Below are 19,801 nucleotides of genomic sequence, written 5' to 3'. Positions count from 1 at the left end.
TGCAACGAATCTTCGATTCGTGGCCGAGATTCATCAACCATCCTTCTTTGATTCGTCTTGTCTCAACCCAATCTTCGATTCTTCTTCATCTAGGAGATGGGAGGAAACGCCGACAAAGAATAAGGTATGAGAGGTTAGCTAAAGAATGAAACTCAACCCTTGGGGGAGGGGGAAGGTAATTTTTCAAACTTTTTTATTGGAGAAAATTGTTAGTTTTTTAAACTAATGAGTGGAATAAGATAAAATTTTAGTTTTTTAATATTATTAGTTAAATGACGTTTATACACTTGTAACTAACAACAAATTTTAATATAAGTTGAATAACAGGTGGATATTTGAGTTTTTTTAATTTACTAATGAGAAGTTTAAAAATGGATCCAACCTTGGGTGGGAATAAGTCTGTTGGCTCTTTTATGAATTAATGATTATGGTCTATCTAACTTGTACTTAAATCAATAAAATTATGTATTATTAAGTAATTAGATGATTTTTAATTAAAAAGAAAATAAATTTTAATAATTTAATAACATATCATACGGTTATCTAATTGAGTATTAAAAACAAGACACAGATAACATTCATTACTCATACGAATATAAAGAAAATTTTGGATTAGTTTGACAATGCTTTATATGAAATCCGAGAAGCCATTCTGCATCCCCATTTGCGAAAATACATAAACATACTTAAAATATTTTCTTTTCTAAAGAATGCTTTCATGTATGTCGTTTAATCACATGATAAATATAAAATCTAGCCTTTTTCTTTCCTCACAAAACCAAATGGGTGGATTTGATCCGCACCAAGATAAGTACACGACCCATTTGAGTATTATAAAAAAATTATCAAAGAGATGAATAGTATTACCAATAAGGCAATACAGTGTTGTCGAAAAGATAAATAATATCCCCAAAAAGACAAATAAATCAAACTTAATCTGAACTACTGAATTAAAGTTATAATTTGAGTTCAACTTATTCAAACCGGACAATGGATTCAATCGAATCCACACAAGGATCTTGTACAAAAAGTATGAAGAGATTTTATCCAGCTGCTTACAAGTATAAAGAGTTTGGTGATTCTCTTGTCAGCCAGGAAACGGGATTCGTTATCCTCTTTAATATCCATTGAATAGGTGTTAATCAGTGCATCGTATATTTTTCAGAATCAACTTTTGATCATAATCCTTGTGCTGGATGATGCGTTGAGTTGAATATCTTCAAATGGATTTGTATTTGGAAAACGCAAAAGTTTTTACTGCACATTCGGAAGAAATGTTGCCCTGGTCAGCCTCAGCACCCCCACCATAGTAGCCATTGTCTCAGCTTCTGCCAACATTTGGAATATTGTTATTGCAGGGAAGATTCTCATATATTTCATTTGTAGGGTCACCTTAATAAACTAATGCACTGTTAGTTAAAAATAAATTCATTCAAGATAATATATCATTACGTACTTAGATAATTTTGAATTAAAAATAAAGTAATACTTTATCACATGATAATACATCATTTAAGTATTCAATTGAATACTCAAAACTGATATATATAACATTACTGATTAGTTAATATGACACGTATTTTTCTCCTTGCAAGAAGGTATCAACTTTTAAAAGTGCATAAGATTAAAAAAAAAAAATTATTAGCTTTGTTACAAAAGTTAACTCTATCAATTAAATACATTTTCCTATTTAAATTTTAATCCTTTATTTGGTAAATATATACATGTGATCCCGGTCCTAAGTTTACTTTGGAGTAGTTGGAACTTGTTAAAAACTTTAGCTGAAAATTCAAAATTTTTTGGGATTAAATATTGTTGAGAGATAATTCAGTGACAAAGATATATGTATTCAGCCGTATGCAATTTACCCTCCTCCGAAGTCAACCTTTAAAGTACAATCAAACATAATGGATAATAGACTATCACTAATCAACTTTTCAGTCTAAAGCTTACAACGGATTCAAGACTTGAACATCAAGATAAACAATTAGCGATTAAACAACATCAAATCAACAATTAACAAAAAGAGTTCTTTTGTGGTTATGAAAGAAGGGTCTCAACCAAATCCCACAACACAACATTATCATAATGGTCATCTAACAAAGAAGTTAACTTTTACATAAATAAAAAATTTTGTCAATATAAGCACAACTTCATATATTTAGATTTAAAATCATGGGTCAAGACCTGAAAATAAAGGAATATTTGGATGTGTTTTTCCCTTTAAAAACTTGTATGTAATGAGGAAGGAGGGAAAGGAGAGGGGAGGGGTGAAAACACATACAAAAAACTAGAGATATTATAGATTCTTGTATATTAGATTCTTGTACAAAATAAAAAAAAAAAAAACCAATGAGAACATTGTAGACTTAGGCATTTTAATCATTAGATCAAATCATATAAAAACTTTGATGTCATATATTTCCCTCTAACTTGTCTCAATTCATCTTTATATTTATTCTCATACACATGTAGTAGATTATTTAAGTCTTCTCAAATTCTAATTGCTACTAGTATAATTTATCTTGTGCAAGACTTTAAATTGTTTACATTAATTAGTTATGAGAAACCACATAAGCAACTATCGATTTCACCTTTAAGCAAAAATATTGATAATATAATTTTTAAGTATAGTGGCATGCGGAATGTGTGACCGTAAAAAGACCACAAAGCCACACTTGGATAATTGCCAAGATATTTTGACTCATCTTTAAAGGTGTGTGTTTGTGTGTGTGTGCACGTGTGTGTATAAGGATCACTTAAAAATCTTACAAACTATAAGGCCACTACATAGAATACAAAAATGTATTTCGTCATAGGAGTTATCTAAAATGGGAGTCATTGTGCACCCAATGGGTAGTTTAGTTGGCAAAGATGAGACACAAGAGGACATAAGTTTTGAAACTCATTAGAGACATAATAAGGTCAAACTTTTAATTTATTGATTGTAACAATTGTTGGACTGGTCATTAAACCCAAGACTTTCACTAACTTTATGTGATTAATTCAAATCCAATTCAAGATTAGTTTGATTCAAATAAAGATTTTTCGTTATTAAAAAACCAGTCACATTGCCCTTACTAGATAGGAGATACTATTAGACTTTACCAAGCCTAAAAGATGAAAAGGGCATGCATGCTTTTCTTGAAGGAGAGTCTTGATGGACTGTTAAAAGAAAGATGTGGCTGAAGAAGCTCGATGGGTTGGATAATTACTAAGAGAGTTAGGTTAGAAAGAAACAAGCTACAATGGGGCTGGGAGATGGTGACTGGGCAAGGGCACAACTAGGGTTAGGGATGTTTCCTTATTGCAGAGATGTGACTTGTCTCTAAATCACCTCCATGGCCTCATAGCTTAGAATGAGTGATGTTGATAACTTCCACTGATTGATGTGTTTATGTGTCCTGCAGGCTGATCGCTAGCTAACACAAAATTTAAAAATTTCATTTGTGTAACTGATCAAAGTGGTGGTTTACGTTTATAAAAGTGAGGGTTTGCAAATATTTTGAAGAGTGCATTACATTTTTCCACCCAAGGTTTCATCTTAAAATACTTTTCCACTCTTGGTTGGCATAAATGACACTTTCCCACCGAAAATAAAAATCTATTGATGAAAAAACAGTTTGAGGGAGTGAAATTATTATTTTATTCATATTATTTCATTTTTCAAAATTATAACATAACCACAAATTAATAAAAATTAAAAATAAACCATTACGTAACCAAAATATATAAAAACTCACTTCTTTATCTTTTCATCCATCATTATCTTTCTCTCTTTCTATAGATATGTGTGTTAATGACATATAACCGTATATTTTGAGAAAACTGTAACTTTTTAAAATATTATGAATGTTTATAAAATTTTTTAAGAGGTTTTTAAAAGTTAAAAAAAAGTTTAGTAGTGTTTTTAAAATTTCAATATATTCTTCAATAGATTTAAAAATTACAGTTACATTTTCAAATAATTGAATATAATGCAACAAATTAGGAGGCATAAATGTTATATTATAAACTATTGTGTCATAATTGTATTTTTAAAATATGCAAGTGTTTGAAAAGATTTTAGAGATTGATTCGCGAGTTTTTAATCATTTTTAAGGGTTGAATTTTCATTTTTAAAATGTTTGGATCTTATTGAAGATAGTTGTTATTTATTTTTTTCAAAATTAATCAATAATAAAATTACTATTTTATCTTTATACTATTTTTTTTTTTTATGGGGTTTGATTTTGATTAAAAAAGTATTATTTACATCAATTAAGTCGACCCTTGGGTGAAAAAATTGTTATTTAACCTATTTTGAGTGAATGAATTATTGGTTCATGTGAGTTTGTGCACGACTGAGGGGGATGGTTCCTAGAAGAATTTACCTATAAACAATGAACATAATTCATTAGATAGAAAACATGTATAGTGCTCAGTGTGATATGAAGTCTGAGAAGCCACGGGACCCCATGAATTGATGGAAGGGAAAGAGAAGGAAGAGGTGGAAAGGAAGATGGCGCATTGCTGAAAAAGGTGGTTCTGGTAAATCAATTTCGTAAAATTTATATTATATATGTTACTTCCCAGAATCATATAAATTAATTCACAAAGAAGATGAGAAAATTTTATTTCAAAGGTGATGTAATAGTTTCAATTTCAAAGACCAGATTTACAATTTCTCAATTAGCCTCTTGTAATTAATGACAAAGGGATAAAGATATAATTATATTCATATATTGTATAATTGCAGTGATTATAGCATATTTTGCTTAATTACCCAAAAATAATCGCCGCTTAAGTAGTAATTAGTAGATGGAATTGATTTTGAAGTGGGTTGCATTATTGCATTGCACGTGAAAGTAGATTTGGCAATTCGTTCCGCTAAACTAGATCCCTGATCGCTCCTCCGAATATTTCATAATAGGCATGAGCACGAAGATGAGAATAACTAAAATAATCATAATTAAGAACAAAAAAGAGATAAAAATAGTTATATTCTTAACCAAATGCTCTCAAACCTATTCTCAACCCATTTGCCTTCTCTTCGTATTTTTTTAAATTATTAAATATTTAAATACTTTTAAAAGTTTTAAATTATTATAAATAGTATTAATGTATAATAAATATTTTATTATTTTTTAATCAAAATGAAAAATAAAAGAGAAATTTTCCTAGGGAAGAGAACAAATCCCCATTATTCTCGTATTAAAGATAAAACGAAAACGAGAAAAAGTTTTCTTTACAAAAATGGGGACGGTATTAATGGATTTGGCCCTCCTTATCTAGTTGTCATCCCATGTATGAGTTAGCTGGTTGACCTTGACCACGACGGAAGGGACATGAACAGTAGCAGTGTAAAATTGAGAAACAGTAGAAGTAAACTGGTTTCCAAATCCAAACATCCAATCAAGATCTCAACGTCATCAGGCTGGTCAAATTAACATCTTAAAAATCAACTTCTGAAGTATGTTCACATGTGGAAGAACCATGCATTAGAGAGCTTGATATGACATACACATGCAGCTAAACACATAGTACCCCGCAGTTATATTAATGGGGTCTCTTTCTAGCATCACAACAACAATACATAAAGGAAGAGAAGTGGAAGAAGACACAAAGTAGAAGGAGAAGCGAGAGAAAGAGAAAAGCAAAAGTTTATGTGTCTTGAGAAAACAACAAAGATAAAAGGAGAAGAAGAAAAGGGTTTAGTTTTTCTTTTCCATGGAAGTTAGCCTGAAAATGGACCTGAAAGAGACTGAACTCTGTCTGGGATTGCCTGGTGGTGGCAAAACTGAAGCTGAAACACCAAAGGCCACTGGAAAAAGAGGTTTCTCTGAGACTGTTGATTTGAAACTTCATTTTCAGTCTAAAGAAGCTGTGGATCTGAACAGGAATGTTAAAAATCCTTCTCCTAAAGTGAAAACCCTCCTCACTTCTTGCACCAAAGATCCAGCCAAACCAGCAGCAAAGTAATTTGCTTTTCTTTTTTTTTTTTGGTAATTGGAAAATCCGGTCTGGTTTGGTTGGAAGAGTAAATTCTGGGCACAATCTTTGGATTCATAACTGCTATATCATATAAGTCAAAATTTTACAAATTGTGATAAAGATTCAAACCTAGTTTTTTTACCTAAAAATTTTAGTATTTCATCAGTTTTGTTGCGTCTTTTCCTCCTCTACTTTGTTTGCTATGAGAGAGAAAACCCTTATTCTTTACTTAATATAAAGTGTCTTTGGATATATTTCAGGACTCAGGTTGTGGGTTGGCCACCTGTACGATCTTATCGAAAGAATATAATGGCTCAGAAGAACCCTAGTGAGGAGAATGAGAAGGCGGCGAGCGGCGGCAGTGCAGCGTTTGTGAAGGTTTGCATGGACGGAGCTCCATATCTCCGTAAGGTAGACTTGAAAACGTACAGGAGCTACCAAGAGCTTTCTGCTGCATTGGCCAAGATGTTCAGTTCCTTTGCCATGGGTAATGAATACAATTATGCATACAAATAAATTATACAAAATTATTCATATAATATGAGGTAATAGTTTATGATTGGGTGATATGATTATTTATTTTTTCTATAACTTTAAAATTGTCCAGTCATATGCTATCACATCAAATTATATAAATAAGTTTGTATAATTTGTTTGTATATATATAAGATTGAAACCCTTGTTTCAGTATCATAATTTGATTATATTCTAGCTAGCCTGTTGCTGTTTTTGTAATATATGTGGTTGTTTTGGAAATGTATAGGTAATTATGGAAGCCAAGGGATGATAGATTTCATGAATGAGAGGAAGCTGATGGATCTTCTTAACAGCTCTGAGTATGTGCCAACCTATGAAGACAAGGATGGCGACTGGATGCTTGTGGGTGACGTTCCATGGGAGTAAGTTCTTCATTCCATTTTAAATAAAATTATGCGTACCTATTTTAAATACACAAATAGATACAAATTTCATGTGTATTGTCATGTAATTGGGTGATTTTGAATTATGAATAAAGTAACACCCAATCATATGATGATTTATATAAGTATATATATATATTTGTATACTCAAAGTAAATATGTATAGTATCGCTCTTCCACTTACAGCCATAACTTTAATCATTTTAATAATAATTGCTAACACAAAATAACGTGCTCACTTAATTTAGATCCATTGCATTGTACCTCTCTACGCTACCTACGCTTAACATTACAATAAAACTATCTATACACAAAATATAATTTGATATATGATAATATATTATTATATGATTAAATAATTTTAAATTAAGTATAAAATAACAATCGATCATATAATGATACATCATCTATATCTCTAATTGTACACTCAAACACGTGTTTAAAGCATTACTCATATAATTAAATTAGTGCAATTATATAAGGTGATTTCTTTTTATCTTTTACAGGATGTTCGTTGACTCATGCAAGCGTTTGCGCATAATGAAAGGATCAGAAGCAATTGGACTTGGTATGTATAGTTTTTAACTTTTTACAGTAATGCTATATATCTAAACAAATTGTAAAAACGTATTCGTATAATTTAATGTGATAGTATCTGATTAGATGATTTTGAAACAAAAAAACAATTTTATCATTCAATCATACGTTACTATCTCAGTTTGTATAGATAAATTTGTACGGTTTGTTTATCCACATAGTTTTATTCTAGTTTTTAACATGATTCCATCAAAGACTAGAGTAAAAATCCTAATTGTATTAACATGAATTTTCTCTGAATTTCTCAGCCCCAAGAGCTATGGAGAAGTGCAAAAAGCAGAACCTTAATTAATTTATATTTGTGGCTTGTTCGTCTTCCTTGTTAAGTAGTCCCATGTATCCCAGCTAGCTCAAAGACTGAAACTATTAAAGCAAGAAATCAAAGAAGTTGCAGAGAAGATGGATGAAAATTGAGCAAGCTGGGCATGTGTTTCCATGGATGTGCTGTCTGTATTTTTACTATTACGTGATAATGGTATATAGATATATATATTAAAAATATCTAGACATTTGTAATGGACAAAAGCAATAAACTGAAACATGTTTATTGCCAGTAAACAGCTTATAATATTGGATTGTCCTTGTTGTGATGGTTTCTATTGCTTCAAATCAACTTTCTTCATATGATTTATTTGGTTTAAATAATGAATAAATTCCTAGTTTGTTCTTGATGATTATTTTTATTTAAGAGGGGGAGGGAACAGGGCCATGTGCATGGTGATGGGGGTTGCCTTCATGGCCATTAATTTATGTAGCAAAATGCACATTTGCAGGCTGGCTGAGTGAATGTGGTTTCGATTTTTTTATTTATGGAGGTGGTGGTGGTGGTTGCCAGTTGCCAGTTGCCACCACCAGCATCTTCTGTTTATGTCTTTAAATTTTGATGGGATCACCAACATTTAAAGTTAGGTTAATTTATTTTATTAATAATAAAATGATCCTGGTCCCCTACAAATATTTTGCTTACTTTATCAGTGAAGTTTCCTTGGATCGGGAAGCAGCCTCATGTTCTTGGGAGAGAGAGAGAGAATCCGGTCGGAGATAGCACTAGAGAAAGGGAGGAAGAAAAGAAACAAATCTTAGGGGGGAAAATATAATTTTTTAAAAGTTAATTATGAGAAAAAATTGTTATTTTTTTAAACCTAGAAGAAGAATAAATAATATTTTATTATTTTTAATATCTTATTAGTTAAGTGATGATTTTACGGCCGAAACTAACTATTTCAATTAATTTTAACAATTTATAAGTGAGAGTTTAAGTTTTTGGAAGTTAACAGGTACCAATTTGGGTTTACATCAAACCTTGGGTGGAAATAATTCTTTTGGCCTAATTAAGTTTTTAGAAAAAAAAAAAAAAACTCTTATTTTTAATTAATATAACAAATTACATAAATAATATTTTAAAATAATTAAAGTTAAAGACATTTAATTAAAATAACATGTTAATATTCTTTTTTTATTTCTAATTAAATACAATAATTATTTATATCTGTCAATTTTTTATCAAATTTTATTAAATATAATAATAATTTATATTCGTTAATCTCGTAAGTAATCTATCTTTGTAATAATTTTTTATTTTTATAATAAAAAATTATCCGAACCAATATCACCCTGAAGGTATCTTTTTAAGAAGGGTGATTAAACAGGATCAATTATTAATAATTAAACAATGTTATATACACTCAATTTTGAATATTTAGATGATGAATTATTATATAATTATGTATTATTTTATTTTTAATTTAAATTTATTCAATAACAATATTATATATTATTTAAATATTCATTTGAATACTCCCACTAGATTTATTATTAATAATTTAATTCTGAATAATGATATATGCTTTGATTCAACAAGAGGGTCTATTAGAGGGAATTAAATAGAGATTAAATGTGAAGTACATTGAAGGAACATGAAAATCTAATTCAAAAGTTGAGAAGTTGATTGATACAAGACTGATGGATTTAGTGCATTGCTATATGTACATATTTTTCTTTTTGCATATAATTTAAATACATAAATATTATATTATCATATGATTGAGTGTTATTTTATCTTTAATTCAAAATTATCTAATTACAAGATAACATATCATTTATGTATTTAAATTGTGTATAAAAATATATACATATAATTTTATTGTAAGTGAAAATAATCCAATGAAGTTTTAATTGAAGAGGGAAGTAGGGTAAGGTTCGATCAGAACTATTATAACTCAAATTTTAGTTTAAATCGAATAATTAAAATTCAAATATTTAAGTTTGAATAATATTTTCGAACCAAATTGAAGCTTTAGTTTGTTAATCTCAAACCAATATCAAATAAATTCTTTTGAATTTAAGTTAATTTCAAATTGTATCTAATTCAAATTTTATTTGAATCGAATCTACCCAGAAGGGAGGGATACTACAAATAAAAACTCTATTATGAAAAAAAACAGGTAGCTCATGTACTGTCGTAGTCAATTGCTGTATCATGTCTGTCGTTAAGGTCAAATGTTTCAATCACCAGGTATATAGTTTTGGTCCCAATCCCAAAAGCGGAAATAGAAAAAATTGTTTGGAATTAAAATTGCAATTAAAGTTGAAACCATGACACATGCAATGCAAGGCTGGCATGACTCAACTTCTCATTGTGCTTTCAACAATTTATAGGTACACAATTTGTACATATAGACGATATATCATTATATGATTATGTGTTACTTTATTTTTAATTTAAAATTATTCGATCACATGATAACACATCTGTAGATACAAATTGTGTAACACCATAAAAAATATAAATAAACATAAATATGATGAGGTATATGGCAAGTGTTGGCATTTAAATATTGAGTGGTATTATGTACATAAATATTCACCAACCCACTGCTCCAGCTGAAGTTGTGAGCCTTTTATATGAAACAAAAACAAGAGTTATAACTTGGACCTTGAAAAAACCCAATTAAGGATTGGACTTACGTTGAGCCGACCTTGGACAAGAGTCAACTGGGATTGACTCAAATCCTAAACAACTTCGAACTTGACTCATTCAAATAGTTAAGGAAAAAGAATCATCTTAGAAGAAAACAAAGAATTATTGACAAAGCAAACTACAATGAAAGAGTTCGAGCTAAGTCAAACTTCGATTCAATCTTACACAGCACATATCAAATCCTCCTGTATAAACTAAGCCCATCCAATGCCCGGTAATTCACAATCTGAAAGCAATCAGTTGTAAAATTAAATCAATAATAACTGTGTCATTTGTCACTACTAAGTCAATTTCCAACTCAGAAAGATACTCTGCTCAGGAACCTATCCAATAACCATATATTTAATTCTAGGTCATATGAAACCAAAGAGTCTTAATGGTTTAGAAAGTGCCGGTTAAGAATGCTTGATCATTATCAAAGCTCAAATAAAATAATTTTTAAGGTCAAATATATAACCAAGTCGTTAGAAGTATTAAACACTAATTCATTCTCCCCACCAAAATTTCCAACCTTGCTCTGTTCATTGTTCCACCACCAGCTTAAGCTACCCACGGAATAAATCAATGGCTATCCCTCTACCCGAAATGGTCTTGCCGTATAACAGATACAGGCAAGAGGCCTTCCCATTCAAATATCCCATCAGAACTCCAACCACAGAAAATAAATCATCATCTCCATGGCTAAAAAGAAGAGAAGACGGAGAACCAGTGTGTAAAAGGTAGAGTTTCATCTAAGAATAATGGGTGTATAGTTTAAGAGCTTGAAAGAGAGAAAGAGATAGAAGATGATGAATAAAACATGATAGGAAAACAAGGCAAGAGGAAGCTAGCAGATACTTGGATAGAAATTCATGTTGTGGATAACTGGGACGGTATGCTTGACCATTTGGATCCCCTCTACCATCTGAACTAATATGATATAGAGAAATGGCTCAAGCTGTTATGATGCTTTTGACTCTGAAACATTCCCCAAGTGCTGAGGCAGTTGCAAATATACACCTACCAAGTCTTTTGAGTGTCTTGGTCTAATGCAACATGGATATTAAGTAGCTTCTTACCACTATGCTTCATGTAACATCAATCTCCGAGGCTTTTTCCAGAGATCAGTATGTGCTGAAGCATGGAGTGAAACAGCAAACTGGATTGGCTATGATGCATTATCAAATGATAAAATATCAACACATCTTGGACAAAGGGGTATAAACATTGCTTGGAGGGGTATGACCATTGCTTGGAGGGGTATGATGACAACGTTGGAGTGTATAGAAGACTTTATGTACTTTCTAATGCTGATTTCATCGAAAATATTGCTAGTCCAGATCCAAGGGTCAGAGCAGAGTCCGGGGTCCTTGATCTCTACACAAACGAGAATAAAAGTTGCCAATTCTGCAAACACTCAGCAAGATAACAAAGTTTAGGAGAAGTTAGTCAATTAATACAATAATACAAGGATGAGAACTTGAGCATAGCAGTCACAGGTAACAGTCTAGGGAGTGCACTAGCAATACTGAGTGTATAAGATGTAGCCAAGACAGGGGTAGACCTCATGGACAGTGGGAAAGTTGTACTTAGATATGTCTTCTCATTCTTGGGACCAAGAGTTGGGAATATCAGGTTCAAGGAACAGCTTGAAGAACTTGGGGTGAAAATATTGAGAGTGGTGAACATTCATGAAAAGTTACTACATGCACCTGGGATATTTTTCAATGAACTCATACCACTGGCACTCCAAAAACTAGGCAAGATGTCTCTGTGGCTTTTCTTGCATGTTAGTGTGGAGCTTGCTCTAGATCACAAGGACTCCCCCTTCCTAAAAGAAACAAGTGAATTGGGATGCTTCCATAATTGGGAAGTTCATCTTTGTCTACTGATGGGTTAGTACAGCCTTCTTTAGCATTCAGCAAGACAATCCCATCACTGAACCAAGCTACTCAGGTCAGTATGTCACACCATAGGCAAAAGAAGCATTTAAGTAAACACATCATATTTGTCACTTAGTACTTCTTTGGCCCACCAGAGTAAGCAATTTTAGGTAAACCAAATATCCAGAAAAGTCCTGCAATACTGTGCAATTGTAGAAGCATTGAATAGAATTGCACTGAAGATGCAGAAGAAAATAGGAAAGATGGCAGAAGAAAATATGTTATGTCCCACTAAACATACAGAACTAATTTGGATCATTATGTTATCAAATCTACATTATATACACTCAGTCATTCCAGAAAAACAAATGAATGCATGAATTACTGAATCAGAATCAAGAATTCTGAAACTACATTATTATGCAATCTAAATTCTTCAGTCATGACACATTGCAACCAACAAAAGCCACAATGATTGAGTTAAAGGCAACTTGGGTCTTAAATGATAACATATCATTCACTTTTTCTCATATTGAACAGGTATCATGGGAACTGGGAAGGGCCAAAGAATTGCGCATACCAGCAGAAGGGATATTGCATTGGTGAACAAAGAAGCTGACTTCCTGAAGAAGCATTTCTGGATCCCACCAAACTGGCAGCAAAGTGAGAACAAAGGACTTGTGAGAAACCAAGAAGGCCATTGGGTGCAGCCTGAACGGCCAAATCCCAGGGATCATTTATAAGTAGATCAGCAATACCAAAAATCTGTATTTGGATAACTCTGAGATTGAGACATTATGTAGCAACAGAACCAAACTAGCAACTCATCAAGGAAAGATGGGAGAGCCATGAAGTGATAGCTGAGATGACACAACATTTGATTGGATTGTCCAAACTCAAGGTAAAAAACAAAACTTGCAATTTTACTAAGAGTTCCGTGAAATGTATTAATAAGGCTGTCTAGTTCAACTATGGCCAAAAATTTATTTATAGGAGTAGCATTTCAATCTTAAATTGTAGTACAGCCTGATGATTATGCTATTTTTCCTGTTCAGCCATAAGTAACAATTGTTTTACATGAATAGGAACATTAACAGCAAGAAGCAAGTAAACTTAAAATCAATTCAATCAAAATACCAATAACCTTCTTTCAATAGAAGTTATACAACTAAATCTGAAGGCAGTCCAAACAACGACAACATTCAAAAACTAAAAGGGATTATATATCCTAACAGAAGCATAAATCTACTTTAATTGAGTGAATAACCAACAGTCTTTTCTCTTTTTTAAAAAAATGGAGAACATAAAATTTTTTGAATGAAACAGCTGTTGACACAACCAAAAACAGAACAGGTGAAGCAAATGTGGAGTTTCTTGGATTATTACCACAAATATGAAAGAGACAGTTGCATAATTAACATGGAAGCATCATATTGATCACAAAGATGGGTATGTAGCCATAAAATTACCCCTAGCAATACATAAATTAACTGCTTGTCTGTCCTTGAATGATCGAAGATTCACTTGAACATCATATAGTTTCCCCAAGATGCAGTTGAGCCGACTGAATCAAAGGCATTGAATTACCCTTAGTTATATCATTCTGAACCACTTCCATTTAGGCCAAACATATATACAAGTGTCTGAAGAAAATAAACCCAGACACCAGTTTAACCAAAAATGTAACATAATGGTTCCATGGTAATCCTGTGACAATAAAATAGAAACAAGGGTAATAAATACTAAGTAAGTTATCCTGCAGAAACCATTGTATTAATATACTGCATTGATTATGCACAGGCACAAGATATTTTCCAAGTGATGCATGTGCTTACAGCCCCAGAGAAAAGGATAACCACAACCATGGCAATATAAAAATTATTTCTTTGGTCATATAAATTGTAAATCAGTGCCGAAAAGCTGTTAGCAAAAATTTACTGAGTATGCTTAGAAAGATTTTCAATATCTATACCTCTTCAGAAAACTTTATCAAACAGTTTCTTATAGATTTTCTAATCAACAGTAATGAGCAAAAGAATGATGTACAAAGGTAGACAGACTAACGAGCAGTACTTTTGCATTCACGGTAATTGATTCTCAGGCTGAGAAAAGAAATCTTTGGCATTATGTGCTACCTCTGATTCAAGTACAGCTTCCAACAAAATATCTGATCCTTGTGCACTGTCTGCACCATATTATATGCTAGTTATTTAAAGTTAAAGATAATTTCAAACTAGAGACAAATTCTTTCAATAATTTTCCTTGCATGCTTGTGAAAAAATCATTTTAAAAAATGTCAGTTTGATCACCAAAGTAAATATATGCAAAGTGTCAAATGTGAAAATGTTTCCAAGAAAATTTTCAAGACCATGCTTAATGATAGAATTTTCAGTTTTCATCACTTGTGGAGGAGAAAAAAAAGAGAAAGAGATAAGGCAATTCCTTCAAGAACTTGCCAAGATCATTCGTTCACTAAAAGATAAAATCACATAAATGTTTTACCCTTGCGACCTGGAAGCATGCCAGTGCTTTCGGCTGATACTGGAAGTACAGTAAACAAAGCAGCTTCATTTTCAGAATTTTCTTTCTCTAAAATGCTCTTCAAAGAACCACTCTTCACAGCTTCAGATTCAGCCAATCTTGCATATGCAGTTGCTTGGCTGTGTAAGTCTAATGAGGCAGATGGTTTGACGCTACAATCCTATAAAAGCCATATAAAGACTATAATAGACATTTAAAAAAAGGCTTTGTTATGAGGAATAAAAATGGTGATTCACAGGATCAAAAACCTTTAACAAAGTGTCTGGTGATGGATAGTTTCCTTCATATTTTGGTGACAAAGCACTGTCTATAAAAAAAGACAAACAGAAAAGGCAATCAAGTGAAGCTTAAAACACATATCAGCAGAAAGAAAAGAAATGCTTAGGCTGTGAGTTCTACCATCATGATTAGAAGTGGGCTCTGAAGGATTGTCCATCAGCTTTCGAGTCAAGGGACCAGGGTTAATAAGAGATACACTTCTGATTTCATGACGAATTGCCTCTAGCTGTTGCATTGCATCTTGAAGTTCTTTTTGTACCTAAAAGATACAAGAATAACAAAAGATGAAAAAGGTTTCCCGAAACTGTGGTTACTGCCATGTCTATAAACTAATTACAGGATGTCAACACACTCCGCAGATGACCTCAACTAAGATCTCTACTAACTTCAATTTGGTAAGAGGTAAACAACAGCAAAGTTAGCAGGTAGGAACCAAACTTAACACAGGGCACATCATTTCCCACTGTAAGAGGTGTTCCAAGGAAAGGGGTAGGTTATATCATCCTTCCAAACAAACAAATATGATTACTTCCATAAACGTGCTCAATCTGGGAAAAAAAGAAGAAAGAAATGACAAAGAAAAATCATTAAAAGGAGAGAAACCTCACAAGGCTTCAGCACAAGTTGTGCGTCGCAACACACTCATTTAATTACTATACATTGCACATATATGTGCACTAGGATAAACAGCAAAGTCATCTCCCTTGTCCATGAACAACACAGTACAGTAGCATGGTTTAGTGAAACATCCAAAGAGAACTAACTGTTACTCCCATTAAACACAAGAACTAATTTAAAACAAAAGAGAGGGGTTGAAATAAGAACCTGGCGTGCTTGAGACTGTTGCATAACATTTTCAAATTGGCCACGAGCTAATTGAACATACCCAATGGCCTTACCTGCTAATCTCCCAGCTGTTCTCGCAATTATGGGGAGGTCTTTAGGCCCTAAAACACATAAAACATCAAAACAAGATTAAAATTGTGTTTCCAGTACACCTAATGAAAGAACCAACTTCTAGTGTATACGTATATAGATATGGGTTGGTTTAGATATGATGTCAGAAAATAACATGTAATATTATCAATTAATTGTTTTTTCAAACTAACAGACTAAGAGAAATGAACAGCTTGAAGTTTATGGCTTCCGCTTTATTTTAAGTCACAAGAAGGAAGCGAGAGGGGATACCCACAAGGGCAGCAGTGGCACCGATTATGAGGAAGATCTCTCCGTACGAAATACCAAACATAATTGGAGCTTTCCACTTCTGTGTTGCACAGGATTATCAACAATGAAGAGGGAGAGTTACAGATAGAATCTTTCAGACTGGCAACAAAAAAAGCGCACATTCAGAGCACGACTACTAATATGTTAATTCAAAACACATATTAGAAGGTTAAAAACAACTTTAAAAAAAAAAACAATCACAACAATTGAGTGCTCGCTTCATTCTGCAAGAGCTAAAATTCGGCAACAAATATAAGCTAAAAGTACAAATTTCATGAACTTTAATATTTAGTACACTTAATGTGAAACCTGAAGTTTTATACCAGTTAACGTCAGAGGTACATAGAATTGCTGGGTTCAAAATTCCAGCGGCTGGCCGTCTTGCTGGTGGCGTGCATAGGGAGCAGGATGCTGCTTAAAGGCTTAGTAGCTGAGAGGGCGGTAGCAGCTGATTAGTTGGCTGTTTCAGCTATCGGCGGCGACAGCGCGAAGAGGTATTTTGGTCGTAGATCTCATGGTTCAAAATTTTATTGGGCCAAAGGACAATTTCCCACCCAAGGCTTTGCGCAACTCAAAAAGATATTCAGTTTAAAAACTCAAATATTTATTAATAGGTTAATTTTTGTTAAAATTTTTTATTAAAAATAAAAATAAAATTATTATTTTATCACTAAATTCTTAAAATTTATATCATTTTTTTTTTTCATAGTTTGAAAATTTTATAATTTCTTTTAAGAATTAAATTTTAAAAAATTATTATTTCCCCCTTTCAAGTTTGAAAATTGTTTTCAGTCGATTAATACGACAAATAAACAATAGTCAGAACAATAATATATGATATCTAGATGACAAAACATTATCTATCATCCAAATTTAGACGATGTTTCATCATCGACAAATATTGTCTTTTGTCATCTAGATGACAAATGACACTTTATTATCCAAACGTCATCCTGTTGTTATTTTGGACACCATTTGTTCATTAGATTAATTGTCTAGAAATGATTTTCAAACCTAATAAGAGAAAACGATAGTTTTTTAAAACTTAATCGTAAAAAGAAATAGTTAATTTTTCAAAATATAAGAGACAAATAATATAAACTTTTAAGATATAGTGATAAAATAATAATTTCATATTTACTTTTAAAAATAATTAACATAAAAATAAGTATTTAAATTTTTTAATTATCACGTATAAGTTTTTAGTATTAAACTAAAACCTTGATAAAAAATAATTTTTCAGCCAATTTTAATATTTCAGAATGGACGGGTCAGGATGGCTCTTTAATCAAGCCCGATGGGTTGTTTAAGCCCAATCCAAAGTCTTGACATAAAACAGCCTTGTCGATAATATTTGAATTCATTAAGCTATTTATTGAAAATAAAGTTTAAAAAGGGAGGAAAATGGATATTGACCCGAGATGAGGAAATAATCCTTGAAAAGGCTTGAGAGGAGAGTAAATAAAATGTATGTTTTCCAGATCCAGAACTATGCCTAGACTGCTTCCACAAAAGGCTAAGATTCAAGAAGACGCGGGATATACCTAGTCATTGTAGCTGGAGCCTGACGCAAACCAAGTCTGAGTAAGGGTATCCCCAACTCGAGTTGAATCATCCTAAATTTGTTGATAAATTTATTTTTTTGGACTAATTTTTATCCCTTTTTTTAGGACTTCTCTTGGTATGCAACAACTTTTCTTCCTTATTTCTAGTGACTCTTTTTCGTACTCAACTTTATTTGAATCGAGGGATGAATATGAACTGAAATAATCAGAATACTTCTTGATTTAAATTTAATTTGAATAAAAATAGTTTAATTCAAATTTATTGAATTAAAATTAAAAATTATTTGAGTTTAGTTTGAATAAAAAATAGTTTAGTTGAATTTATTATTTGAGTTTAGCATAAATCTATATCGAAATTTATAGTTTGAAATTGTGATTCGAATTTACTATTTATTAAAAAAACAATGTCATTTACCCAATAGTAGATAAAATAATATTGTTTAGTAAACAAATCACAAACTCGAATCACTAATCAAAATCATGAATTGGAATTATAAATTCAAGTTAAACTTAAATCGATATAAATCAAACACTTTCTTATTCGAATCTAGTGTAGTTTTAAAGTTAGTCGATTATTTACACTCGAATTTAATTTAAATTTAAACTAAATCAAATTTAATTGAGTCAATTTTTAAGATTAAGTTGATTTATTTCGATTCGGCCGCTACGGTTGACCTAACATAGGTGAACCCGATGCTTAGGTAATATAAATCTTGTTAGAGCTGGATGTACATGTGATGTGATGTCATGTCCTCGTTTGAAGGCGTGGAAAATGAAATCAAGTTGTTTAATCATGATTAAACAAGTGATTAGTGTGCTAACTACTTGTGATAACCGACCGATAAAGCAATTAAGTCATAACTCTGCAGTACTCAAAATATAATTTTATATGCTCCCTCTCACCACATCACGTGTCATGCAGAAATTCTTGACAAACATTACATTCCAAGCAAAATTAGGTCCTATTTCATTATACGCTAAAAACTATTTTTTATCCAAGTTTTAATCTAATTATAAAAATATATTTATGATAATTTGAAAATTTAATTAATCTTTATTAAAATTTTTTGTTAGAGATAAAGATAAAGTCATCATTTTATTACTAAATCTTAAGAGTTTAGAAATTTATATCATTTTTCTTTTGTAATTTAAAAAATTAATAATTTTTCTTTATGATTAACTTTTAAAAAATTATCATTTCTCTCCAAGGGTTTGAAAATTATTTTCGACCAACTAATCCTATGAATGGACGATGGTCAGACAATAAAAGGATAGTGTCTTGATGACAAAGTATTGTCTATCATCTAAACAATGAAGGATGATGAAGCATCATCAACCTGGACAACGCTTCTTGACAACAAAGCTTCTTCTCCACATCGACAAAGTTTCTTCTCCACCTGAGCCACTAGATTGATGACACTTTTTCTTCAGACTGACAACAACGAAGGAACGAGAGAAAGCGAAGACGAATGGGTGGGAATCAATTCGTCGAACAAGTGTGGCTGCTCTTTCGATCGAAGAATGAACTTTATAGTCAAAGAAGATGGGTAGGAAGATGTAGTTGATCGAAAAGGAAATTTGTTGTCAAAGAAGAAGAAAAGAGAAACCCTTAGGAGAAAATACAACTTTTCAAAGTTTAATAATAGGGGAAAGTTGTTAGTTTTCTAAAGGCCAAATGACTATTTCCCACCCAAAGTATGTTGATTTCTCAAAGTTCCCTTCGTTAACTTTAAAAATTCTATTTACCCATCTATAATTATTTAAATCTGTTAATTTTAAGGACAAAATTATTATTTTATATTTAATATTAAAAATAAACTTAAATATGATTTTATTTTCCCCCCTAAATTTTAAAAA

General features: G+C 31.7%; 2 protein-coding genes and 1 pseudogene across 9 annotated transcripts; 2 read left to right on the top strand and 1 right to left on the bottom strand.

Annotated features, from left to right (window-relative positions):
* The first annotated feature begins 5,534 nt into the window (after positions 1 to 5,534).
* On the top strand, positions 5,535 to 8,099 carry LOC123210477 (auxin-responsive protein IAA14-like). The gene is made up of 5 exons (XM_044628854.1): positions 5,535 to 5,957; positions 6,234 to 6,460; positions 6,737 to 6,872; positions 7,400 to 7,461; positions 7,739 to 8,099. The coding sequence occupies exons 1-5, from the start codon at positions 5,710 to 5,712 to the stop codon at positions 7,780 to 7,782; spliced, it is 717 nt and encodes a 238-aa protein (XP_044484789.1). The 5' UTR covers positions 5,535 to 5,709; the 3' UTR covers positions 7,783 to 8,099.
* Positions 8,100 to 10,554: 2,455 nt separating this feature from the next.
* Positions 10,555 to 16,954, bottom strand: LOC123212464 (sec-independent protein translocase protein TatB). 8 transcript variants are annotated; one of them, XR_006501548.1, is made up of 10 exons: positions 16,703 to 16,954; positions 16,341 to 16,478; positions 15,978 to 16,099; positions 15,273 to 15,411; positions 15,122 to 15,180; positions 14,835 to 15,033; positions 14,406 to 14,517; positions 13,814 to 14,039; positions 12,014 to 12,984; positions 10,555 to 11,856 (listed from the first exon to the last, which is right to left on the bottom strand). XR_006501548.1 is itself a non-coding variant. In XM_044631617.1 (8 exons), exons 2-7 carry the CDS (start codon positions 16,399 to 16,401, stop codon positions 14,414 to 14,416), a joined length of 684 nt encoding a protein of 227 aa, XP_044487552.1. In that variant the 5' UTR covers positions 16,402 to 16,478; positions 16,689 to 16,954; the 3' UTR covers positions 13,687 to 14,039; positions 14,406 to 14,413. The 8 variants fall into 8 exon arrangements, 5 of the variants coding, with proteins under 5 accessions (XP_044487552.1, XP_044487551.1, XP_044487550.1 ...); XR_006501547.1 differs by having other exon boundaries at positions 12,913 to 12,984; XR_006501549.1 differs by lacking the exon at positions 12,014 to 12,984.
* On the top strand, positions 11,270 to 12,349 carry LOC123211629 (annotated as a pseudogene).
* Positions 16,955 to 19,801: the final 2,847 nt, after the last annotated feature.

This window comes from Mangifera indica, chromosome 3, assembly GCF_011075055.1.
Source record: "Mangifera indica cultivar Alphonso chromosome 3, CATAS_Mindica_2.1, whole genome shotgun sequence".
NCBI lineage: Eukaryota > Viridiplantae > Streptophyta > Magnoliopsida > Sapindales > Anacardiaceae > Mangifera > Mangifera indica.
The sequence above is the reverse complement of the archived record's forward strand: the minus strand, read 5'-3'. Positions and strand labels throughout refer to the sequence as shown.